Source organism: Corvus moneduloides, chromosome 5, assembly GCF_009650955.1.
Source record: "Corvus moneduloides isolate bCorMon1 chromosome 5, bCorMon1.pri, whole genome shotgun sequence".
Classification (NCBI taxonomy): Eukaryota; Metazoa; Chordata; class Aves; order Passeriformes; family Corvidae; genus Corvus; species Corvus moneduloides.
Window position 1 is genome coordinate 25,681,808 of NC_045480.1, and position 27,651 is coordinate 25,709,458.

The following is a 27,651-nucleotide window of genomic DNA, read 5'->3' on the forward strand; positions in this document are numbered from 1 at the left end:
AGATGACACTTACAGGCAGATCCTCTGGTGGGATGGTAAGGCCAGAGAACAGAATGTATTTGAGGAAAATAATGAGTGTTTTTCCCCGGGATATGTGCTTCAGCATGAGCCCTGCTCCTTGACCTGAAGCACATCTAATAGAGCATTACAACTTTCCTTGAAACGACAGGACAAAGGAGAGGGAGCCACACATCATGGCCATGAGGGATTCTGGAAGGGGAAAGAGAGTGGTATTAGCCAAGCACCAGTGCTGTCGGAAGTTAAAGTGTTGTGGGGGAGAGGAGGACCCCTCCTCTTGACAAGCAGGACATACTTATTAGCTATAAAAGTGGTCCCAAAAAAAAGTCTGGTAAAAGTGGAATTTTAGCTTCAGAGATTTATTCCTATGGCGCGACTGGTGTTGTTTTTACATTATTATCCAAGGAAGGAAAGAGGAGGGAAAAGGAAGGAGGGGAAGGAAAAAATTTAAAGCAAAAAAAGGACTGCTGTATATCAGAGCAGTGTATAAAACTATTTTCACCAGAATGACCATTATCATCATTGTCTTAAAGAGAAAAAAATGTATTGCATACAGAAAATAATTAACATAAGAAAGTAAGTAGCCAGGCACTATTTATTTTTTCACAGTGTAACTAATCAACTTCACAGCAGATACAGTAAAAACAATGCATTACAACTGCTTTACAAAATTCAGTGTTGAAACTCTCTTGATTCTTATCAATTTAAGAGACATCAGAGCACAAACATCTATCTATTCATTTTGCACAGAACACATTATTCAATGGTGGGGTATTCATTTTTTTTTAAGACTATGGCTTTCAGAGTTTTACACTTAGAAGATTACAGATTACATCTCAGTAACATCGGTATGAACCATGCACCAGGGTGCAAGCACATTTCCTTTCAATGCACAAGGACTAGTGCAACATTTATATGAAAATTCAATAGACATTAACATTCATGGTAGTGTTATGAACTGTAAAACCTATCCTTCAAACTTGTTAGTCTTCTGGCAAAAGCTTTCTGAGATTTTTTCTCTAGAGGTCCTTATAATCCAACTCTTTCTCATAACCTTACTTCAAGATTTCTGTTTCCGATGCCTTGTGCCACCAAGCCCCTTTTGATAATAAGGGCCACAAGCATCTCCCTTCTGAGCCTGTTACTAGTATTCTAGTTATCAGTTTCAGTTTCATGTGCATTTCAATAAAATCAGCTTTTAGCAGCTGATGTACTAGTCTTCATGAGCTATGCTGCTCAAAACAAAACAAAACCAAGCAACCATAGGATAAAATCCCTCTCTTTGCTTTCACATCTCCAGATATCAAGAAAATTAAAAAAAAAAAAAAGAAAAAAAATCCCCCCCAAAGGCTACAAAACTCTAGCCTTGAACCATATTTGAACTTTCTGCACCATTCTATAGCAATCTAATTTATTTAAAACACTCAGTGATGCCTAGTTACTAATTTTTGAAGTACTTGAAACTGAATGCTCAAGGGGTAATTTTTAAAAAGGGCTAAACTTCTGAAAAGCAGATTTTTTTTTCTTTCATGTCCAAAACTGCACATCAGAAAATGAGACATCCAAAAACTAAAGGTATACTATAAATTGCAAAACTCTGAGTCAATCTTTTACCATGGTACCAAGAGAGTTCTGAAAATGGAGCAGAATCCATCTACTCTGTGAATGCAGTGAAGAAATTTGCTACCTACAGATATATAGAAAATCTACTTTCCACGTAGAGGGTATTTTCATATTTACCTTTAGCAATATCATTGCCTATCTCTTCTCTCTTTATTTTTCAGTAAAAGGAGTACAATTAAAAACTAATCTGTAAGACCCATCAAACGAAACCATAATTATTTTAAACTTCTGAACCATGCCTACATTCTAAATGTGCAAATCTAAACGGGCTTTTTCAGGACCTTATTTAGAACATAAATTTTATTGGCAGGAGGAAGCTTGTTAAAATGACAATCAGGAACTGATGTGTAAGTTCTCATATCTTGCTTTCCAGGCCATAGACAGATAGATAGACAGATAGATAGATAGATAGATAGACAGACAGATAGATAATGTTGTTGCCATTGTCATTTTATTTTCTATAACACCCATAAAGTTGTAGCTGTAAATGGGATTTAGCCAAGAGCATCATCTGTTTATCATCTCTGAAGTCTTCTGCTTCAGCCATGCTAATTAATAATGTTGTCAAATATAAAAATTATTATATTAGTGTTTCATTATAACCCAGCAGACAGACTTTTTAAAATTGAGAAGCAAGTAAAACTCAATTTAATAACTTAAAATGCTTTAGTTTTGGTATTGCACACAAAGATTATGGCATTTTAAGAGAGGCTGAAGACGTCATGGCTTAATCACATTAAAAGACTGTGAGGATATCTTGACGTTTCCAGGTAATTTAATATAATAATGCATGAGTACATTCCAAGGCTATTGGAAAAGTACCAAATAACTAAGTAGAACTGTAAATATGAGCATAATAATAATAATAATAATAATAATAATAACCCAACTGAGGAGGTTTCTGGAAGGAAAACTGAAATGGAAGAATAAATTTGCTTTGATATCATGTCTTTTTTATATATACCATAGAAACAGCACAGAGAGTTACAACACTTATGTTCCATATTTCTTGCAGTAAGTTATCCATAAGGGCATTAATAAATAACTTTAAAAGGAACACTGATGCATAATATTGCAACATTGTCCATAGCATAAATATTCACATAGTTTAAAATATCAGCATTTTTTTTTAAATAATGAATGAAAAACAAGGATGCACTAGTAAAGCACAAAGTCTGAGCAACTGAAACATCATGTGAACTATAGATGCCAAAACAGAGCTTTGGATTAAGAATTTGAATACTGGACCCTCAATATAATAAATACTGAGACACACCATAAATCAACAAGTGTTATTTTTCAAAGATATTTCTGTAAATTTAGGGTTTAGACCATAAACTGCAATCGTTTATAAAACTTAAATGGAGGGGAATATAAATTATAGCAGTGTTATTTGCTTAACTGAAATGGCAAATAAGAAAATATATTATATATATTTTTAATATAGGAATCACCATGAGATTACCAGATTCTGAAGTATACTCGATAGAAATTTAAACTGTAATTAAAGGTATCATAACACAACCCTTCACGTTCAGACAAAAATACAAGTGTTCACAGTGGATAACTGTGGGGAATACAAAAGATACTGTGAAGATGAAAAAAACATTATTATTTTTTTTTCAGTGACTGAAGTGTGAACACAGATTGTATATAAATATTGGGCCTATGAATATGTAAATTTCCACATTTATCTTTCTTGGAAAATCTGAGCTATAGGGCAAGTGCTTTCATTTCTACTGCTCTTAGGCCATCATTGGGCAGATGGACTAACGTGACTTTACTGTTTAAAATGATCAGCACCTGTTTTCTGAATATTTCACAAGACTCCTCTATACAGTCTTCCTAAGAAGAAAAACAATTCAAGAGGAAATATATATCTGTAGTAAAATGATGACTCATCCTCATTTCCCACCAACAGTAACAGTTTTGGATTTTGTTTTTAAATATCAAATTGGCAAAAGTAATATATCCTCTGTGGAGGCAGTACTGGTCACTGCTTGTAACAGCCTTCAACCTTCTCAGGTCTAAGTGACATAGGAATCCTAATGCCACCCTAGAGAGCCAGTCTGTCTCCTCACCAGGATCAACTGAAAATCACTTTTCCAATGTTTGGCAGGAAGACATCTCCTACCTGCAATGTCTGGACAGGGAAACTTCAAGAGGAAAACTTTCCTTTAGAATTCAGCAAGGCTCAAAACCTGAGGACAAAGACATTGTGTGAAGCCAGCAAACACACAAAAGAATTACTTCCAACCTGAAAAATATTTTGAGTCTCAGGTAGGCCTGCAGTGTTGTATGGAAAAGTAGCTACTACAAAGAATTACAAAAGAGAAGCCTTATTATTGTTGAAACATAGATTTTAAAGAAACAAAGATTTTAGTTATAGGCTAGCTGTGTTGAAATTAGTTAGAATAGGAAGGAATTTGGGCCCAGCTAGAGTTAATTAAAATAGTTAAGAGAGCTGGACCTGAAATGGTTTTCAAGATGTTAGTAATTGATTACTAAACAATTGATGATCTGTCATTTGTATGTTTGCTTAGCTGCGCTTAGAATGAAGAACAGAAACATTGATAAGTTGGTCTAGGGAACGAGGACAATTACCAATTTCCTCCCTCTGTGGGAACCTATTCAAAAGTCACACAAGAGGAAATTTAGAGGTCACTAAAGTAACTAGGATTGTTAAAGTTCAGAAAGGCGAAAAAGGTCAAAATGAGGGAGATGTGCTTACTTCATCTATCTGGGACCACTGACCCAATTCGAGACCACCGACTCAATTCAGAACACACACTACACATGCTTAATGACACTTAAGCTCATTTCCATATGAAGCGGAGAATGAGAGGTGTTAATGTTATGAACATACATTTGGATTTTGGATATTCATAATTTTTGTAAATAAAAAGCTTTGTGTTTTCTTGAATCGGGGCCCTGCGTCTTAGGGAGCTATCCCACGTGGTGCCTGGCGCCAAATAAAACATGCACTTTCTAACTCTAAACTGTTAGAGAGCTTTTGTCCGTCTCAGTTGGATATCGATATTAGATCGATATTCATATCTTGGTAAATCACTCTGAGCAGTCTCATCCCTCTTGATCCTATCAGTGGGACTCAGGCCCTGTTGTCAGTAGCAAAATTGTCGTCATTTACGCATGCCATACAGCTACTCTTCCGAACCTCCTTTCTTGACTAAGAGAAGGAACTGAGAAAGAACAAGGTAGAACAGTTACAGGTCTTCTGTCTTATGTCCCCCATGCCTCTCCTCCCACAGCTTAAGTCAGGTTGATGTACCGTAAGCAAAATCTGCAGGCAAAGCAAGATTTGTCACTGAGAAGGGGAATAAAGAGTTTTACAGATTTTTTTCCCCCTTAAAATACCATGAGGCTTTTACACTTTTTTCAGAATCAATATATTACTAGTGAACAGGACCCATCTATGGTAAAAAGGCTATATCCTTTGGTCTGCTTCAGTTTTAGCCAATCTCCTGTCTCCAAGGACCATCTGAGATTTCCTCTGAAGTCCTCATTAACTCTTCGGCGTTCTCAGTTAACTTTACTAGTAAGTAAAATCAAAATTTTATTATTTACTGACTTTTCACTAGCATCATAACATCCAAAAGACAACTCAGGAACCACAATACTGATCCCTGTGACAAGATTTAAACATCTTACCCAGGACTGCCACCAAAACTCTTCTATACCACACAGGGAATACCTTGGTGCCTCATAGCAGGACAGTCAATTCAGTGAAACTGCTCTTGTGTAAAGATAAACATGCAGGGATGAAAGATAAAAATGCAGGGATGTTTTTCCATCATTGCGGATGTCACAGCACAGATCCCTCTTCTGAAGAGAAGCGTATTTCAAATTACAGTCTCAGGCAGAAATCACCCTTGCTTTTAACCAGAAACCAACCTCCTTGGAGTACCCCAGCTATCCTAGTTCATGTCTGGCATGATCACAATTCATCTTTCTCACTTCCTGATGGAAGTAGGGGATGATAACTGAATACAGTCTGAGTCAGGTTTCTATTCCCAAATGTGTTATCCCTTGAGGGGACTAACAGCAGTGTAGGCACCTGGGTACTAGGCCTTTCCCAGTGTCTATTGCGCTAATTAATACACAGTAATTTTAAAAATGGTTTTATCATTAATAATAAATGGAGATTTTAAAAAAAGAAACTTTTTCTGATTTAACCTGATCTCTGTTTTTCTGTCTGACATTTCACCAGAATTTTCACTCAAGGTAGCTTTCTATCGCTCATTCAGTCTGTAGTTCATGTATAGGAAATACACAATATTTTCCTTTTTATTTAAAGCATCAAAAATATTTAATTATGTTGCAGGGAAATCAAGATCATTATCACAAATACCAGTGAGAAACCTATGAACTAAATATAAGTCACTCAGATCCATGAAACATGATTCTGGGATCACTGCCACCATCAATCTTTCCCTCATACCATTGTTTCCCTTTCCTCCCACCAGTTTTCAGTGCAGATTCTCAACTGAATGAAAAATGCCCATCACAAGAAGCAATCCTTCGGCCTCCAGCTGCAAACTCCCACCACCTATCTTGGAGCAAAACTTGGTCATAGTCTTGTGTGTTCAGTCAGATGATCCCACCCATCCGGTTGAAATATTAACTAAGATTAAAATGAAGATAACTTTTCAGGTTTTGTTTCATCTGGCAACAGAGCATTAGAACTGCTGTTGCTGATAGAAATGAAACAGAAACAAGAGATCACTGAAAAAGGAAGGACAGATATATTCCTTTCCTCCATTTGAACCACTTGTGTAGCAAATCCATGGCAGGAACCAATACAGCCTGGAGACTATTCTGCCTCTCCCTGTGAGTCAGTCTCCCCCTCCCCAGCACATTCATCAGGGCATGTGGACACTCACTGAGCTTTTTCAAGAACAGAAGTACAGTAATTCTTTCTGATTCCTGGCTTTGTATTTTTCAGCTGTGGAATCCTACATTAGTTTCTATCGTCTCTATCTATTGTAATGACTAGAAAATACAATATTATTTCGCAAATATGAAAGATCACATTTAAGGTATAACTGAGAGAAACTACAATGAATTCTAAAAAAATAATTATACTAACAAAAAATATATTTGCACTAGTTCTCAGCTATTTGGAAACAGTAGACAGAAATGTTGACTGATACAACTAAATGAAACATATCTTACTTTAAGCAGATAGATATTTAAATCCAGACTCCTCCTGTTCACTTTCATTTGTAAGGCATTCACAAATTACAAAGCACAGTTCATATATCAATTTTAAACAAATGTTTTACTACCATACCAAATAAACAACAGAAAGTTATAAAAATACTGTTGGAGGTGATTCTCCTTCAAAGTCTTACACAATCCTATATCTCTGAATGCCAGAAAACTGGATAAGGTTAAAGTCTTTGAAGCACATCAACATGTGAATATAAAATACGTTACCCAGAGATCATGCTTTGGTTGCACTGCCACTACATAAAACAGATGCATTCAGACACGGAAGACATGCACTGAAGATAGGTGAGGTACAATCATAGACAGAACCTTACCGAAAAATAACACACTGACCTGTACTCGCCACAAAAACAGACAAGTAGTAAACACCAATACAGAAATATCAAGGAAAAGTCTCTTTTTTGAAAAATACATTTCAAGAGATGACAAAGATAGGTGCAGTATAAAACAGTTTTCCCAGAATTTTTTCACTCTCTGCCTTTATGGCAATTTTTCCTCTTATGTCCCTCTCTTTAGATGAGGAAAATCTCTTATTGAAAAGGCTCTGGCTCACACCCTTAATGTTCAATTATTTGAGCTACTGAACACTCATTATTGAAATTAGTGCAAATTAAGCATATGTTAATGGCATCAATTCATGATAGCATCACTCTTTACGACAGTACATAAGCACTTGCTTTTCTGAATTTTGGTCTAATAACAGTACTAATTAGGAGTAAGTTTAAGTGTGTGCTTATGCAATGATGATCAGAATAATATGACTCCCAAAAAATGTGATCCCAGCTAAGAGGAAACCAACTTTTAGCCTGGTAAGTTTGAAAAATGATTGCAGCTTCTAACCAATTATTTATACTGTCTGTTTCTTGCCGTTTTTTTAAAGTATCACTTAGATTTCTTGAATTCAAGTGTTTACATGCAGATTAGAAAGAAAATACATAGGACTAAAATAACACATTTATTACATGCCATGTTACAGGTCACTGCATTCTCATTCCTATTTGCATTCACAGTACTATGAGAAACTAAAATTATTTCATCAGAAACAAATGAAGTACACAGAAAAGTTTGTCAACAGAGAGAAGCATGTATCCATAAGCCAAACAGCCATAACATTCAATAGGTTTAATACTCCATTACATTGTTCCATAGACATTAGAGATTAAAGACTTCTTATCCATCCCTTGCCAATTCTGAATGTTTTCTGTTCTCCCATTCAGTCACTGGAGGCTGATTGGCAACTGACAACCACATGAATAGAAAAAGCTAACTAGATGAGCCAGAGGAGAGCAGGCTGTGAAATTTGTATTTCCTCTTGTAAAGTACCAAGTTCTTTTAAGGTTTTTTTTCTGTTTAAAGGTGAATTAATGAAACTCAGGGACTCACTAAATCTGGGCCTTGCATTGTACAGCAAGCTGACTGCTTTCCAAGCACATATCCAACATACTGTTTGCTGAAGCCACCTTCATCCCTCCTACAGAGGAATGCGTTCAGCATGCTGTCAAAAAGCACCAACCTACATTATGGAATTTAAACTGACATGTTTCTGTTGGACTGAACATTTTCTGAAAATAAGACTCTAAAAAACCAATAAATTATAGCAGTCAGTGTTGTTAATGATACCACACTTCTACGCTCAGTCTAACCGTCAGAAGAGCTTGGTAGTCAGAAAGGTCATACCACAAATAAGGTCAGTCATCCTCATCATCTGAGCTTTCAGATTCTCTCAACCACTCCTATATTTCATCAGCAAAATATTGAAATAAAGTTTTCATTAAAACTGGATCTTCTTCCTTCTGGTCCAACTGCACATAATCTCACATTCTCTATTAAACTTTGGGACTGAACACTGGAGTAACATTTCCTCTGAAATGTGTATTGCATATCATATCTTACTATGCCTGCTACCAACTAGACTATAAATACAGTAATCCTTTCTGAGAAATTTAGAGAAGGGAGCGTATTCAACAGAAATATTGGGGGGAAGGGCCTTCATGTAACATTTTCTATTCTTAGCTATTAATCATGTCTTTATCTTTAGTACTGAACATCCTTACCTACAGCCAAATGCTAATCCCATTAATCCTCTTTAAAGATCTGTAAGGTCTTCTGTGTAATGCTGACTTTTACTTAATGCATATCTTCATTTTACAGTGATTTTTGCAAGCTCACTTGAGACCAGTTTCTTTTCAAGAAAGGAGGAAAGACTGCACTTTTCCATAATGAAGACAATGGATTTAGAAATAGAAATGAGACACCAAATGCTGCCAGCCAGCCATAGTCAACACCAAGAAGTCAGTCCAGAAAGGCAACTACTGAAGGATTTCTACCAAAGCTCTCACCACAGAAAGGATGGAGAACTGGTCCTATGATTTTGGGGGGATGTATCCCATTTTGGAGAAGGTTCTGCAATGTATAAGGATTATTTTAACTCCCCCTCCATAACATGTCTTTTCCATTAGAAACAGACAAATATCAAGAAGGTAATTACCCAGCAATCCATACCACACATTCAGTCCATTGATACCACTTGGCTCTGGCTCAGTGAGCAACATGTGCAGTAACAAAGCGAATCTACAAAACCATACTGTATGCAAAGTGGACAAGATCACACACTGCACTCTCATGACTGGATATTTAACACAGTGACTGAGTACAATGACTGTTACAGGCACTATTACAGGCCTTCCAAATTCTGTTAATACAAATTCTTCCAAATGTAGGGTTATGACTTTTTCTCCAACACTGAGTATGTGAAGATCATTATTCTTAATGGCCAGAATCTCAGCCAACACCAGTCAGTTTTCCATGAAATTAGCAAGCAACGGCAGCTGGATAAGAATTTCTGAAAGTTGTAGACCTCTTGGACAGCTTCGGAGAACTCACAACAATGAAGTAACAGGAAATGGAGCACAGATATAAAAGTAATCTAAGATTGAATGCCAAAAGTCTGTATCCATGGTCAGGATAAGACAAGCTCAGAATTATCCTTGGGTGTTTCGATATATCCATTCCTTGCTGCTCTAATATCTGCATACTGTATAAATCTGAATTGATTAATTATGACCTAATCACACTTTTTAACATACTGCAGAGAACAAATGGCTAATTGAAAAGAGAAATGTAACATTTCAACTTTTTAAAATTAGGGATTAATAAAATCATCACCTTATGGACGAAATGGATGATGAGAGTAACTAATCCCATTTTATTAAGGCTTTCTTTGTAAAGGTGTAAGAGATGCTACAAAATCCTTCTGCATTATCATTTAGGATTAAAATCAAAAGCTTATGCAGGACGGTCCAGTTGAATAACATAGCCTCTTGACTCTGCATTTTCTTAGAGCTGGAAAAAAGTGTATGTATCTGTGATAAATCTTAAGGATCTTTATTTTAAAATTTTCTCTTCAAAATACCAGTATCAGTTCTACAGTTGATCACAAGAGGGAGACTACCTCATCATATTTCCTCTCATTGTTTCAAATTTTTAAAGCATACAAACAATTTGAGTCATTTTGGACCAGCTCTAACCTTTGCTCAGTTAAAAGTATTAATGACTATTCAACTAGTACTTTTTTTCTGAGTTTGTCAAACCTCTGAATTTACAGATAAAGATAGCCAATCCAGTAAACAAGATTGAACAGTGCAAAGGCAGTTGGAAAGAAGATTCGAGAATAGGAGTCAATTTTTGCTATACGGATGTGTATTCTTCCTTCTCGCCAAGATCCTGTGCGGCAGTCTTCAAAACAACAAAAGAAACTAGCACAGTCTTTTCCTTCTAGGCACTCATATCCATAATCATCATCACGTTCAGGGAGATGATTAATGTTATTAATTGGAATTAGTGTTGATCCAGGTCGAACAGCAATTGCAGGTGGTTTCTTAAGGAAAAAAAAAAGGGAAATAGAGTTTTGTGTGTTTTTATCCTCGCATTAAATAATTCCATAGGCTTTCCCTGGCAATATAATCACCCTCAGTACAATATACAGAAATTCTAATATTAAAGAAAACAGTTTCTGGAGCTTAGCAAATTATGAACTGCTGTGTATAATTAGTGCATGCAGGCAAAGATCATGAATGACTTTCACCTGCCACAGTGAAAACTGGGTTGTACTGGGATTTGGGAATAGTAGATAATTAGTTACACAGACAGGGTTAGCTGATCCCATCTACACAACACAGACAAACATTTTGAAGTCAGTCACTCCTTGACAAATGGGTCACAACCAAGTCCACAAGCACGCTATAATCATCACTAACAAAGGAATGATGGTCCTCCTATCATTTGGAGTCTTTAGAATGAGACTGGATGAGTTTCTGGAAGCTACATTTTCACAAAAATAAAAAAGCTAATGGGATTAGCACAGCATCACTGGTGAGACTCACAAGGGCCAGCTACGCCATCCCCTCAGATGTTAAATCCCTAAGCAATATAGACCCTTTTTAGAATTCAAGACATGAGTCCTTAGGAGAATGCCACTCAAGTCACTGATTAATTCAGCTCTTAATTCTTACTTTCACTTTCTGTGGGCATAACAACCCTCTTGTATCTGATAAAAACTCAGTGTAATATATGTTAAAATTCTCATTGAAAAAATCTAGGTGGCTTATTGCCAGTTACTATGTATAGTGTTTGCTATTCTCTTACTTGTGACTTTTGCCTTTTCATCTTCCTTTTACTTACACTAACACAAACCACCTTTCCCCCCTTTTATTTCTTTGTTTCTCCACAGTTTTATATGCATCACCCTTGTTTCCTGAATGTTTCAAAAGACATTCTCTTTCTTCATCTGTCCTTTTTCTTCTCTTTCTAAATCTCGCGGTCATTTTAAATTACTCCGTAATCCTCTTCCAACTTCCATCACCCCACCCTACCTTTGGCATCTCTTCCAAAGTCTTCAGACCAAAGAGAAGGGTTACATTAACACTACTCTAACATTGTGTTCTCTCTTTCCTACATTCTTCATATTCTGCCACGTAAGGAATTAAAACATCAGGAAAGGAAGCAGTGAGAAAATTTAACTAGATATTTAAGTGTAAAGAATAAGTTCTCTTAACATGTAGGCATGAAAACACATGAAAAAAAAATGAAAACTGGGAAGCCATCATTTAGCTTCTTGTTATGCTTTAGAGTCCTGTTGTCCCACTTCCTGGGAATTACTTTGGCCAGTACACAGATCTCTATACATTGCTAAGGTGACATTCTTTCGCTGCAGGGGCATTTTACCCACTATCCCAAGGGATGGTGTTAATGCACTGCAGTATCCACCATGTTTTCAAATAGCTTTATTTAATAAGTGTCTTTATCAGAGAAAGTTTCACACAAACTGCTGTTTCAAAACTTATTATACGTGATGACCTGGGGAGCTAATTATCATCCTAAAGGACCTCATTATTCTTTTCAGCTATGATAAAATACTGACAATACTAAGAAACAGGAGTTACACACTTCTATCCTAATATGAGGCATGTCAAGGAGGGCTTATTTTTATAAAACATGAAAAGTAAGTTCAATTTTTTTTTAACTTAAAAAAAGTCTTTATTCTGTTGAAGATAACTAGGGAAAGATGCTTATTCCTGATTCACACCTGCTCTGGCTTTACAAAAATTTTCTCACTGTTGGTTTTGCCCATGTAAGATTCAAGGCATGAGTTGTTTCTGCTAGTGGGGTAAAACAGAAACCCCCAACATGGAAACACCATGGGAGGAGGAAAAATTTACAGTACTGCTTTCCACGGCTCACATCACCAGCACAGACTGGAGGTGGCTACTGAATTTTAAGTTTAAAGAGGTGGCTTGCAAGAGGCAGACACAGTCATCCTATAGGCTTAACTACCTACAGGAAATACATAAAATGTTTGTAAGAGGAAGTGTGAGGGACAAGAGGAAAAAAAGACCAACACCTCACAAGAAAACGCCTTTATATAAATTGGCAGAAACTTGAAAAAAACCGAAACCAAATCAACAAAACACCCACAACATGTAGATATAGAAGTACATGCTGATTTTTTATGGACATGCATAGGGACATTGTAGATAAAACTCCATGTATTGTGAGAAGCATTTATAATACACTCTGATAGGATCAAACCCCAATTATTCTGCAGTAACACTAATACAAGCACAAAAGAAAGCCATTGTCTATGGAGATCATGGCACAGGTGATACATTCATTTCAGGTGAAATGATGATCAGAACAAGGGCCTCAACTAATTAAGTTTAATCTTTCCTGCCCAAACTCATTATCCATTCTAATGTGGATTTACATAAGCCAATTCATACTATCTTTCTTGAATGATGCCAGCACATATTTTCTAAGATAAAACTGCTGTAATCATCTGAAAAATCTCACAATTTTTTCTACAAGATCATTTACTGTGCCTTTTTGGCATCAGTTCCTGGAGTAGCAACCATTATTGCATTTTGCAGTAGAAATAGAAGATCTATGTAAGGCAAGTTTCCCAAGGAAAAAATCACTTGTAAATGAGAAGTTTTCAGAAGGAATTAAACTGACTTTTAAAATTAAATTGGTGTTTTGAGTTACATATCTGTAACTACAAGGCAAAAAGAATAGAAGACTTTGACAAAAATAAAGGGGGAAAAAGAAAAGGAAATAAAAAAGAAAAAAGGGTTTCTAATGGTATGACTTCCCATTAACTAATTAGATGCCTTCTTTATTTATTTGGAGCAAGAAAAGTCATGGCTTTCTATAAAGATCACCAGAATAACTCCTATTTATCAAATTAGAATCTTTGCATCTAAGTATATTAAATTTAATTCTCCCTTTTTTTAGTGTAATCTCTTTATCTTGTATGGTCTTAAAGCCATAACATGTTTAAAGAATTCTGTGCAAAAAGATTCCTTTTTTCAACGTCTTAGAAATAAAAAGCATTGTTTAAGAACCCAGTAAAACACAACTGAACAGTGTTTTTAGTATTATATTGCTAATTTTAATCTTAATGCAAATTCCAGCTATTTATTTGGTAAGTTTCATAGTTTCTATCTCATTATTATTCTACATTTTAAATTTTCACATGCACTGAAAATTTCAAAGCACTTGGCAGATTATTGCACACATGGCTGATGCGTGAACAGACTCTGGAAACTGTCATTATTTCATTCAATAGAGCATACTTGCAAAGTACTTCAGTGTCTTTTGATTTGTCAGCAGCTGATCTTTAATATCTCCCTGGTTTGAATAAAGCAGTACTTCCTGCTATCTTCATCCTCTCTGCGTTGTGCATGCCAACAGCAGACCTACTCAGCTCCCTGCTCACTGTCATTGAGACCTCTTTGCAGCAGCAACCTGAAATTGAATCTGCTGTGCTGACACTGGGACACCCCCACATTCTGCAGCCTCTGTTACCTTTCACCCTCGTAACTCAGCTGTGGCCCTTGCCAAACCCTGCATTCTGCCCCTTCTCTTATGCCCACATTTGTTTCTACCACTAGAAGGAAGCAGATTTAAGGTTTCCATTTTCCTGTTTTTCTGGCTGTGCTGGATTCCCTGAGGATCAGAGTGATGTCTGACCAGCACAGTGAAGTATTAACCCTTCACCACTAGCCTTGTCCTAAAAACACAGCTGGTCCACTTGGAACAGCTCACCAAGTGAATCATAAAGGCTCTCATTTCCCTGCCATCAAGCACCAGCAGACTTGCAGTGCCCCTATAAGACACACTCCCAGAGAAGTGCTGCTCAGAATGGGTGCCCCAGCTCTTGCTGACATGAGTTGCAAAACGGTATGGTTCATAACAGGATTTCTGCACTTCCACATCTGCAACTACTTCTGTAATTTCGTATCAATTTCTGTTTCACCCCATACAGAGCTGGTATTCAGCCTTCATCCAGAAAAGGCAACTGGTATTATGGTTCAGGTATGCTCCTGCATCCTTTGATGAAATGATTTGGAAAGGGGCTTTATAACATTGTCCTTCCTCTTATTCTGTCCAGTGTTTTCTTACTTTAAAGACGACCTTTAAATATTTGTACTGACTTCCAACAATAAATTCTTTGGAAATTAGATTATTCTTACTACACAAACAGAAAGCTTCTTAAAATTGAATAATACCAGATCCTGAGATATCTGAAAATTTACCATAAAAGCATCAACTTGTAAAAGCAGAAGGTTCATTTAACCACAAAACAACATGGAAGTCAATTTAGGTAGAATTTCTGTAGTGGAGGGGATTCAGAATACTGGCCAATAATAAGCATTTTTTCCTTTGCAAAGCTTTGTAAGACTCAAACTAGGTTATGCAGATCCAAAGGAATCCTCATACCTACATTATCTTTACTGCTACCGTCTGGGCTGTGGTTCTCTGCCAGGTGCTGTTTTCAGAAACACTGTGCCCAGACAGAACCATCTCCGTGGGCACACAATTCATGGGCAGTTCTAGAAGCACTAAGGGCATGGAATATTACATCAAACCACTCTCCACCTTAGGTTCATGTGTTCCCATTCACATAAGTGAAATCATCTAAACCCTTTACTCATTAGTCATATTTACACAAAATTAGTACAAGCCTCCAACTGTAAAAAAATGACAAAATAAATATTAGTGTTAATTATCTTTGAACATTAGCTTTTCTACTTAAGAAGCAGTCTCTCAAAATGAATGCTACAATAAAAATCCCTCTGTATTGCTTTTTTTTCTTGTTTGACTAAACTTACTGATGGCTTAGATTTTGCCTTCTTTTCTTTTCCTTTGTCCCCTTTTCTGTTGCTGGTAAAGTAATGCAAGGTGCCATATTCCATCAAGGCAGCAAACACAAAAATAAAGCAAACTGAAACAAAAAGGTCCATTGCTGTCACATAGGAAACCTTTGGGAGTGACTTCCTAGCAATTGTACTCAGTGTTGTCATGGTCAGCACCGTGGTGATCCCTGTTTGAGAAAGAAAGAAAAAAAGACAGAAAGAGGGAAATGTATAGGTAATCCAATCACATTGTCACCAAAAAGAGTCATCATATTAGCTCTTAATTCATCGATGAGTCGTGTAAGAACTGAGCCACAGCAGGGTTCACCACTGACTACATCCACACACATTGGTGCTATTGCAAGAAGCCTCATACCTATGGATACAGCAGCATCCATGGGATCACAGAAAAAGCAGCACATTTCATCTTCCCTTTAAATCCCTCCTATTTTCAACGCACTGAATAAACTAAGTTTGATTAATTTTATAAATCTGACATTAAATGTACACATAAATACAGTAGACAAACAGGTACAAATAAGCACACTAATTTTATAAACACAAGGAAATCCTTTAGCTCTTTAAAGAACAAAATACTTAAAAGGATGCATTCAGAAATAAAAGGTGTGCTATTAATCAATGATTTCAAGCTTTTGATAAACATGGGAAAAGTGAATAATGTTTCCAGTTGTCTGCTTCTGACACATAGAAAATCAAATTACATGACATTCATGGCTTTCTGGTCTCATTCTCTAACTTACCAGATATGCTTTCAACACTGTCTTAAATAACAGAAAATGTTTCCCTTGATTCACTTACATACAAGTTAATTAAAAGAACAAACTGGCCTTAATAGCTATGTGTTCAAAATCTCAACTATACAGCTCTTCATTGGTTTAGCATTTATAAGGTATTAACAGTTTCTTCTTACATTGGATGCTTCAGGGAGATGCAAAGCCTTTTACACAGTAGTCCAAAATTAAGGTGTGACCTTTCCTTTGGAGATAATACTTGAACACATAAATAATTTGTTATTTATATGCACAGGACTATTAAAAAAAAAAAAAGGGGTTACACCAGTCTAAAGGTGTCTATGGCTTATAAATCAAAATGTGGAATCAGCGGTTGCTATGGGCTGTTCCTGCAGCAGGAAGGCAGCAGTGATTTTCCAAGAGATTTCCCAATGAAATTACAGGCCTAATAGGGGAAACAGATAACGACAGAGTTCTTCAAAAGTTCTTCACTCCCCCTAGATACTTTTGAAAATCAATTAGGCATTTCTCTGTATAGCCAAATATTTAAATACCTTTAATCACCTCAAATCTTTTGCTCTGGGAAACCACAGTCTGCCAGGATCTCCCAATATATACGAGAGAAAAAGCTTTCCAGTGTACCAGACCCCAGCACAGCCTCTGGGTGGGAAGTGCCACCCACCATTCCCTGTACCAACTTCCATTCAGAGAGGACAAAAAGAGACACGAATTTTTCCAGCCCTCTCTACTGTGTGAAGGGCATATGGGTGCTGTCACAGGGAGCAAACCTCCAACAACAAAACATGCCATGATAGACCTTGCTTAGTTTTGGCTTTCTTGTTTAAACTTCTTTTTCCATAAAATAGTGTCTATTTGACAGGTACTCTCCTTCTCCAGAACATTTGCATGTGAGAAAAGTCATCCTACAATCTGTCAAATGATGAGTTTTGCATGTTCATAAGAAAGGAGTTCAGTTACCTGCAGGGAGCTGTAAATAAGATATTACAAATGTTTGTATTTCATCTCAAGTAGATGAAGGCTACTACTGCTGAAGTGGGAGCTTGAAAACTTCACCTTAACCATGACATCAAAGGTGGATTTCTAGGTTCATTGCATATAAAAAGTACTTTGTAAAAAGATAAAACTGGATACAGAACCAGCAGGATACTAGTAGAACAGTTTTTCCTGTTATAACTATTGTATTATAACTAGTCAGAACCCATAAGGATGTCATCCAATGATCAGTCAGTCAAAGAAATCTGATGAGATTTATGCATCATGGTCTAAAACTATCAAAAGTAATTTTCACTTATTTATTCAAGACTTTAGCCTCCCTTCACTAAACTTTGCAGTACTTTTAAATAACAGAAAGTTAAGATCCAAGACTTGGATTCTCTTCCCTTGCTTTTTCATCAGGCTACTGAGCCATGGCTCATTTTTGCTTACTTTCTCTCTTGACTCATTAATCTGGCAGGCTTGCAGGTGGTCCAGTTTCTGTGGGAAAGGCAGGGAGTTAAGTGTGGACCCATGTTTCTGGTAGTAAATGGCCTTGTAGGGTGGGAATGGTGTGCTCACAACACTATAACTGATGAGGAAAATTAACTCACATCTCTCACTTCCTAAGATACAACCCTTCAGGTCTTGACCTTTCCCCCAGAATAGGTCAGACTACTGTCACTAGTTCTACTATAAGCATCTGTCACTGCTAAGCTCAAAGCTGTCCTGTGCACTCCACCTACGTGTTTATCAGGCTTTATGTGGGGACTACAACTTTTCTCCAAGGCAGCACATGAATCCTAAACAGTCAAACTTAGGAGACTGACACCATGCTAAACAGGTCAGCCAAGATGACACTAACACGGAGTTATATTTGCAGTGGAACTTGCAACACACTTCAGTACTGTCTGTAGTAAAAACAGGAGGTTTTGTGACTTAAAGGCTCAACTGCTTGAAGTGCAGCTTTGGTTGCAAATTTTCTGTCCTATCCTGGATCTAAAAGAATAATTGAATTGTTCTATTAAAAACAAACAAACAACACCGCCCCCCCAACACAAACAAACAAACACAAACCAACCAAAAAAACAATACCAACAATACAAAAACCCCAACAAAAAAAAACGAAACCTGATTTTCACAATTTTTGCTCATTTGTTCCATGATGCTAAGTGTCAGACTAATGATTGCCACATGGCAGTCCCCAGAGATGATAAGAAAAGCATAAAGGAGAAAAAATGTGTTTATGTGAACAACAGCAGACCCACAAGGCCTGGATGAGGATTTCCATGCTCAGCATTGCCTCCTTAAGCTCTGCTGTGCAACTACAGCAGTATTCTCCTACTCCCAATCTTGCAGTTCAAGAGAAAGAATGACCAATGGTCACAATCTGAAGGGGAGTAAGCCGTGCTTTATTCACTCCCTGCTGCACATTTGTATTCTTTGGGAGTACCAGATCCTTCAAGGATGAAAAAAGACATTCTTACCCAGAGAAGTCCTTGCAGGAACTGCATCCTTATTGATCCAAAATGACACCCATGAAAGAACAACTGTGAGTATACAAGGAATGTATGTCTGAATAGTAAAATATCCCATGCGTCTGCTGAGATCAAAGAATATTGTCATAATAATATAATCACCTGAAAATTTGAAAAAAAGAATAAAAAGCATTTACATGACATCTAATATGGTTTTAGGTTGTATCTTCTTCTGTTAGTCTTGCTCTACATAGATATTGCACAAAATAAAACTCAACACTTTGCCTTACCAGACAACGTATGAGAAATCTCAGTTGTATTTCGTAGCCCTACAAATGCAAACTGATACAATCTCCAGTATTTTGGATCTGCCACTTCAACAGAGGTTTTCTTCCATTTGTATTCAATTTCATTTCTGGGATATCCATCTAGAATAAAACAAATCAAACATTCAGCCATAGAATGTACCAAAGCATGTTTTCTGATCTCTGAAGTGACTTACAAACTAAACCAGGCCTATACATAAAGTGGATCTCAGACTGCCTATAGTCCTCCTGATACATTTAAATTTAACTACAAAATATAGGGCCTCAATTTTAAGCCTAGGTAAACGTATGATCAATCAAAAACTGTATTAGTACAAATGTTTAGAAAATATCTACATGATATTCTCAAACTCCAGTAATAAAAACTGGTTCCGAATCATCACAATGAATTAATACATAAATGTAATTACATTATTGTTAAATGACCAGGAAGAGCTTAAAAGGACAGACACTTATTAGTAAGTGGCCTCTTACTCCCAGGCAGCCAGCAACAGGATGAGAGGACACAGACTCAACCTGCATCAGGGGAGGCTCAGGTTGGATATCAGGAAGAATTTCTTCACTGAAAGGCTGTGAAGCATTGGAATGGTTTGCCATCCAATTGCCCAGGGAGGTAGTGGAGTCACCATCCCTGGAGGCTGTCAAGAAGCAACAGGATGCGGCACTTTGTGATATGGTTCAGTCGAGAAGTTGGTGTTCTCAGCCTATGACTGTAGGTTGGACTTGATGATCCTGGCAGTTTTCTCCAACCTTAATGATTCTATGATTACAATAGCACAATTCCCCTAGGATTTTTTTTTTTTAAACATAAGTTTGCTTCAAAAAAAAACAGAGCCTGAAGGTTGTGGTTTCACTCATATAAAATAAGTCCCACTGAAATGAAAAGGACTTCTTATACTGATCCAACATTTACAAGAGCAGGTTGAAGACGACATATCTTATTTTTCCTTTTATGTATACCACATGGAACTAATTCAAAGCTGTCAAGTCTTGCAGGCATAAGAAAACAAAGTTTTTCCAGGGTAGTGCATTTCCATTAACTGGAATAGGCATCGTATTAGACTCCTAAGCAACAAGACTATTTTTAAAGTTGCAAAAAATGCATGTGATTCAACTCATTTTTTAATGCATTAAATAATGCAGTAAATCTACTCAAAACATGAACAGTCAGTTCTTTCTTATGCTGTAAGGCTTTAAGAAGTAAACATTTGCTCTCCTGCTGCCAGATTTTAAGGAAATTTAAAGCCTAAACGTAAAGAAGAAAAAAAGTGTTTTACCACCTACAGCTTGAAAACTCCAGAGGACAGGAGTGTTCATCCATAGGAAAATTATGAAGCTGAAGATAACATTCAGCATTAATTGTCAACCTAATTAGAAAAGGAAGGGGGAAAAAAAAAAAGAAAAAAGGTTATATTCAAGAATGCAGACATTTCAGACTACATAGTAAAGAACATACCCAGAAATAAATTTTTCCCATTCATGGTTATTATGAATAGCCTCCTGTGTATCAGCAAAACTACATCCTGCATCAGCACCAAAGAACAAAACAAGAACTATTACTGCATGCAACTTGAGTCTCTGTTGTTTCAAATGGTATTTCAAGCCATTTCAAAAATTTCAGTTGATTTGGGGGCACCTCTCAGCTCTATAAGAAATGGGATAAAAAGGAGGGTCTGAAGACGGGAAGGAGAGGAGCTTATTATAGCAAATAAAGGCACATATATCAAGTCAAATTGCATTTGGCATTGCTGTACCTGGTAGCTTTAAACAAGAGAAAATGTGTGGGGGACATTGGACTTGCTCTACACTCATGGAAGCAGTTCTGGTGAAGAAAGTATTTGGATAGGAAAAAGCAGAAAATGTTTTTACTCATTTAATGTCTAAGGTATTCAAATAATTCACAACTTATAAACATTTTAGAACTGGCTTAGTACTGAAAATTGTCTGAACTGAATCACATTCTGCTTTTGAAAATGCTATCACAGATTTTCACAGGACTTCCAAGTAATCAGTGCAAAACCCAGTTCTGCTACCTTTCACTAGACAAGAAGGGATGGGAAAAGACTCTGAGACATGCTGCCAGATAGTTTCATAAGTCTCTGAAAAATTTATTCTACACCAACTTCCACTATGACCTGACCAAAGGTTTATAAGGAAAAGTGTATTTCTTAGCATACGCTGTGGGAGACAAGAAGAAAGACCCTTCCCCACACTTTTGAGCCAAATTCTTGCATCACTATGGAGGCGATTTTCAAATTTGTCTACTATGATTTATGTATTTATTGCCTTTACTTTCCATTTTCAATTTTTTGATAGTTAAACACTCAAATAAAAAGAAAATAAGCCAAGCCTTCTGTTAAAAGCAACACAACTAGATCTGGAATCACTGATGGTGCAATGGACAGACCATGGGCTACCCTCAGAGGAGATTCAGTAAGGCTAATTAATTTTCACCATGTCTGCCCCCTCAATTACTGACAAGAAGAGAGTGGTGATACAGGGAAGCCCACAAACCTGGAGCACTGTCAGATCATATTACTGTTCCTTCAATAAGCAAGATATGAACCTCTCAATGTTGTTTTACCTTAGGTCAAATTCAGGCCATATCCTCACCTATACAGATGTTTGCATGTTGCAGTGCTGGGTGAGAGCCTGTTCTGCTGTTTTGTTACCAGATCACTGCACTTTATTGCTCATACTCTGACACAGTAATTCTAATCCATTGCTCTGTGAGGACTCACATGATTTTTCTGCTCATATTTATTTCCTTCTGTTATTTTGAATCTCTTTAGAGGAAATTTTACATTTAAACTGAATGGACAATGGAAGGGTAAAGTCCAAGTATGACTCTACAATTGCTAATTAGAAAAAGAAAAAAAAATTAGCATGTCAACAGAAGGGGCTCTCTAGAGGCTTTTATAAACACCAACTGGCATAATAAACCGTTTAAAAAGTGCTCTTCAGAGATGTTTGTATGCTCTCAAATGATGCATACTAAGAAAAAATTCAGTGAAGAGAATCCCTGTAAAGCATTCTAATTCTTCTTACATTCGATACAGGAGAAATTTATAAATTTTTCATACAACATAGCCTGCATATGAACATAGCATAAATGACTGAGAAGAAAGTAATTAAAAGTGCTATTTTTTGTTTTAAATATATAAGTAAATAAACAAATAAATAAACTCTTAAAAAAAAATCATATTTATGGCATCCTCTGCATGGACTTCTTGACCAGCTCCTGATCTATTGCAAGATTTTTTAGGCGTATTTAAAAAATATGACCAAGATGACCCTAAAATAGTTTCTGTAGACTACAGCCTTTCAAGAACTGTTTGATAAGTGCCTCAAAAATCAGTACATATAGCTTTAAGCTTAAAAGCAGCACAGGAGTCTCCCATTTGCCAAGTACAATTATCACCAACATGTTTGCTTATGCCTAATTTGGATGAACAGATTTGTTGATTTTAATAGCTTGCAAGGGTAAATATGTTAAGAAGTACATGCAGGACTGGGGCCTTAGCTTTAATCAAACTCCTTACAATTTTTATTATCTGAAGCATTTAATATTTTACTTACAAAATGTAATTTGGTGGAAACTAGATACTGAAGTATTTAGACCAGAAATAATTTATCTGCAATATATTAGTGACAGACCACCATGATGATAAATATTACATAACATCCTTTTTTAAATATTGCCTGTACCTAAATGAGATCAAAATTTTCTATCCCCTTCAGCTTTCCTTACCCAAATATCCTTGCATTATATTTCAGTACTATGAATTTCATCTTTTTCATGATAGAATAATCTTTATTTTCTTGTTTAATCAACTCTTTGCAAATTCCTGCAGTCCATAACAAAATAGATGCCAGGAATTTGATTCATATTAATTATTTTCATATTCCTGGTCATACCAGGGTTTTGGGGTTTTTTCTATCCAAATAATGAAAACCCACCTTAGAGTGTATAATACTCTTCCATCACTCCAGATTCGAAGCAAACGATTTGGAGTTGTAATCCAGTGAGCATCAGATTTCCTTGAGTTCCGGAAGAAAGTGTCTGGAATCCAAATTTTTCCAACCATATTGCTATTAAGCATAAGCACCTTCATTGAGCTGTTAAATTTTAGACGACTGTCATACCAAGTCTGGGCAAAAATTATATCTATAGTGTATTCCTAAAAACAGAGAAACAACCATATCTATGTTTACATTTACCAAAGTCTGCAAGCCAACTGGTTTTTGACCCCTATATAAATCTGAAGCCACCTCCTCTATTCTCTTTTGTATTACCATTTGCATAGCAGACAGCAGCCAGTAAACCCAGAATGAGAGACAAAAGATGCACACAGCCTTCTGTCCCTTCCTCTTCTCCCCTGACACACAGTGATTATTTCAGGAAGAAGATACATGATGGGAGCTTACTGTAACTTGGAGGTTCCCACACAGTGCAATCACCTCTGGGGGCCCTGGACAGAAATTTAAGGGCAACCTTAGTACTTCAGGGTTAGACTATGTTTGTTAAGACAGACATTCCACATCTTTTAAGAACCAAACAAAACAAGCTTTCTGTATTTTCCCCCAAACTTTTCAACATGCAATTAAACATCTTTCAAGAAATTTCAGATTATGAAGAATTCATGAATATGTAGAAATTAAACATGACAGTTTGCAGAACCATCTGTTAACATCTGCCTTGTATACCTACCAACATACAAAAGTATACATAATCATAATCAGGAAGGAAATTTCCCTAAAGAAATTCCACTTTACTTATTAAAGCCTCAAGGAAGTGCCTTCTGTAATAGAAAATAAAATTCCTCTGTAGACTTAATGGATTCGGTCAAAAGAAAGGTGGAAAACCAATAAATAAATAAAAGGAAACCCCTTTTTATTAAGAAATTCTTGACACAGTAAAACTTGAGAGAGATAAACAATACAGGTGCATAAAAGAATTCTGCTTTTCAAGGAATCCAGCCAGTTGTTTCTGCACTTCAGAAAAAGGGGCAAAGCAGCAGCTCTCTTTGTGTTGGCACAGCACTAGACCAGGACTCTGACTTTAATGCCAACAGCCTCACTACCTGATGGCAGAAGTGATCTTCTCTGCACAGCTGCCCCATGAGGGCTTCAATGAGCACCTCAGCAGCTCCCCTGCAGGGAAGGAGCTGGAGACCAGACTTAAACACTTGGTGTTGGTTGTTCACCTCTCAGTTACAGGCTGAATGGACAGGCGAAAGCAAGGAAGAGACAGTGTTCACACTCTTACTTTAGCAAAAGGGGTTACTACTAGTTTACTTGGTCAATAAGAATGCATAGTGCAGTCAGTCAATTCTGTTTTTAAATAAAAGCTGAAGGCTTCATTGATTGGAGTGGATTTTTTTTTTGTTCATTTTACTTTTAAACAATCACAGCAGCCAACTGTACAAGTTACAGATTCCTCAAGAATTTCAGCAACTGATACCACCCACCTCTCAGGAAAGTTTGAGAAATTCGGCACTTTATCCTTGAGAAGTGCCAAGGCAGATATTCCAGGACTATCTGAAACTCTCTTAATTTTCCCACCTCACCAGATGGGAGAAGTGGAAGCTTAGAAAACAGATATGCTAGAAGGAGGCTTCCTCTTGCTCTGTGGTGTATGGCAGATGAATTACCACCTGAACTGTGGTAACTCAGTGATTTTCAAAGGTTATGAACGACTAATGCATGAGGCAAACAGCGGAGAGACAGAACAAAAGGACTAATAAAAATGCATTTTGAAGGTGACTTTGATCTAAAACTCTGCATATTTTTTGAGAGTCACTGCCATGAAGGTCAAAACAAGTCCCTGATCATTTTTTTTATTTCTGTAAACAGAATTCCAGACACCTGTGAAAACCCTGGAACTGCTTAACTTTAAAATTCAGCTTTCTGTGCTCATGTGTAGTGGTTACAACTGAAAATGAAACTTGCCCTGCTGTGGTATAAAGGAGAGCCCAAGGCAGTGCACCAGAGAAGTGTTTTAATGGGCTTTAATGGAACAGGATGAACAAAGATTCATGCATTGCCTTTACAGTATAAATAGGAGAAGAAAAAAAAAAAGAAGTCAGTGAGCAAAATGAACAGACACGACCAAATGTACAAAAAGTGAAGACTGAGTTTGAAGGTGCTACTCTAAGCAGCCCCTTCACACTAGCAATACCCGGTTTGAGAAAAAAATTATCAAAGAGACATTATAGTCAAATCCATGAAAGCAAAAAAAACCACAGGTTGTCATAGAATATCAACCACTCTAATAAATTAGAATAAAAAAGGAAGATTATTTTGAACACAAAAAACAAGGGAATGGCCTCAGGTATTCTTTTACCTTTCAGTATTAAATGTGCAAGTTTGTATCCTGTTAAATCCAAACTGCAGCACTGTGCCAGCTACTAAGAGGAAAATTAGTTCTACCCCTGATGAAACCAGCATGCCATGTAATAGAGCAGTTGTTTAAAAAACTTTTGGAAAAGAAAACACAAAAAACCCCAACAACAATTCTTCATGGTACATTTCTAACTGTTCAAAAATAATCTAGTAGGCAATAATTTAACATCAGAATATTAGTAACTCCTTGTTTCCAAGCATCTTGCTGAATGTCAAACAAGATCCAAGTCCTAGCCTCTTGTAACACACCTGAAGAGACTTGGCCTCCATTTATAAGCTCACACTTCTGCACTCAGACATCTCCCTCTCCCTCTCTCTCTGCAATCACCCAACCACAGGCATAATGTTACCATTCATCCCACCTGAAAGACATGGGCTTGCAGCCTCATGGTGGGTGGCAGCAGCAGTTCACCCTGCTCTTCAGCAGGGACCCAGAGACAGTGCTCCGATTTTGCCCAAGAACAATTATTCCACTTCTACCATCTGCCTTGGTGACATTACTATCTACTTTTCAGCTATCTATTTGTCCTATGCCTCCCTGAGACCTCTCTGTCTTTGAGGGTCCATAATACATCCTGAGGCAGCACGTATTCTTCACACAATTCATCTTACACGGGATCACATTTTTAGCCTTTACTGTCTTTCTCTGAAGTGAATCACATATTGAATTCCCTAAATTTGCATCTCCTGAAAAATATTTCCTTTATGAAGAGGGAATCTGGGTGCATAAAATCTGTTAAAAATTAGGTAGAAAAATCACCATACTGTCTTTTCTGGGAGTACTTTCTTTCTAAAACAAGATGAATAGAAGCCCTATCTTTTTTTCAGATATTGTATAAGCAAGCACAACAGCAGCAAGATTTATATAATATTCTTTTAGTGCAGCGAATCTTTCTAGCCAACTATTTTGCTTTCCTTGTTTTCTTACAAAATTTAAAATTAACGCTCTTATCACGACTTCTACTAGACTTTCATGAAACTCACCATTTAATGCCACTGTGCAACCATAAAAATTGGTTTACTACTCTCTCTTTCAAATTAAACTAATGACAAAATAGCCATGCAGAAAAAAGTGGAATCCATCTATGGCTGTGTTAGTAACAGCCACAGCAGAATGCATGCTTATTCATATTTAGCCTCACAGGGTTCAAGAACAATGGCACACATTGGCTCATATTTGGCATTTGATTAAATCACTTTTTTTCACATCTGACATGAAGTGCCCACCTGCCTAATTATTTACAGATAACTTCAATCCTCCTCCCTCTCTTTCCTCTCTAAAAGATAATAACAGATTCCAAAGGCTGGGAACAGTGTGACTAATCAGAGATCACCATTAAAGGGCCAAGCAGGGAACAAACTGTGACTACGGACAAACAGGTTCATAGCCTGAGTGAAAGTCATTTAATAAATAAAAACAATCACTTCAAACAAAGTAGGAACAGCTATTGAAGGGGGATAAATGGAATCCTCAACGTATTTCATTGTCATGCACAGTTCAATTACAGTCAGACTTGAAAACAGGTCAGTGGATTGCTTTTTTTTTTTACTGGAAAGCTGTGAAAGAAAGGGAGGCAGATATCATCTGACACTATTGTTTCTCATTACAAACTGCATCACACAAATTCCAACATAATATCAATAAGGATAGAAAAAAGCCTAACAAAGAAGAAAAAGAAGAGTTCTTGGGTATTTTGCCTGACAGTCCAAAAACTGATTTGATATTCCACAATAAAAAAATTGTGGAGAGGGCAAGTAACAAGTAGCTAAATTGTGGGCTGGATTATGTAAAATGCAACACATTTTGTTTAAGAACAGGAAAAAGTGGCCTAGTTTCATGAGGCCAAACAGTAAATCAAGGAAGAGTTCCAAAACCAAACTCAGAACTAAAAAATTTTGCTACAAATTACAGACTTATAATGCAGCTAATGACCGGTGAATTTCAGAGAAAAATTAATAAAAACATATTCCTGTCACTTCATCTTTGCTCAGAAACCCAGCCCAGCTTTTCTTCCAGATTCAAAATTTTATGTGAAGGGCACCTCAAGGTTTCTGTAATGACACATTCTGAAATCTGTTTCATATGGAGCCCCTCAACGCAGTTCAACAAGTT

At 36.8% G+C, this 27,651-nt stretch overlaps 1 protein-coding gene across 4 annotated transcripts in view; it reads right to left on the bottom strand.

Annotated features, from left to right (window-relative positions):
- Nucleotides 1–594: 594 nt before the first annotated feature.
- The window catches only part of GABRG1 (gamma-aminobutyric acid type A receptor subunit gamma1), a 64,348-nt gene continuing 37,291 nt past the window's right edge, over nt 595–27,651 (bottom strand). For 3 of the 4 annotated variants that reach the window (XM_032109565.1, XM_032109567.1, XM_032109566.1), the window contains exons 4-9: nt 23,094–23,314; nt 20,418–20,500; nt 19,098–19,235; nt 18,817–18,969; nt 15,561–15,772; nt 6,922–10,768 (exon numbers count right to left, since the gene is read on the bottom strand). In XM_032109565.1, coding sequence (XP_031965456.1) covers nt 10,490–10,768; nt 15,561–15,772; nt 18,817–18,969; nt 19,098–19,235; nt 20,418–20,500; nt 23,094–23,314 — 1,086 coding nt within the window. In that variant the 3' untranslated portion in view covers nt 6,922–10,489. Of the gene's footprint in view, nt 3,843–6,921; nt 10,769–15,560; nt 15,773–18,816; nt 18,970–19,097; nt 19,236–20,417; nt 20,501–23,093; nt 23,315–27,651 lie in introns of those variants that run through there. The other variant, XM_032109568.1, reaches the window with a different exon arrangement.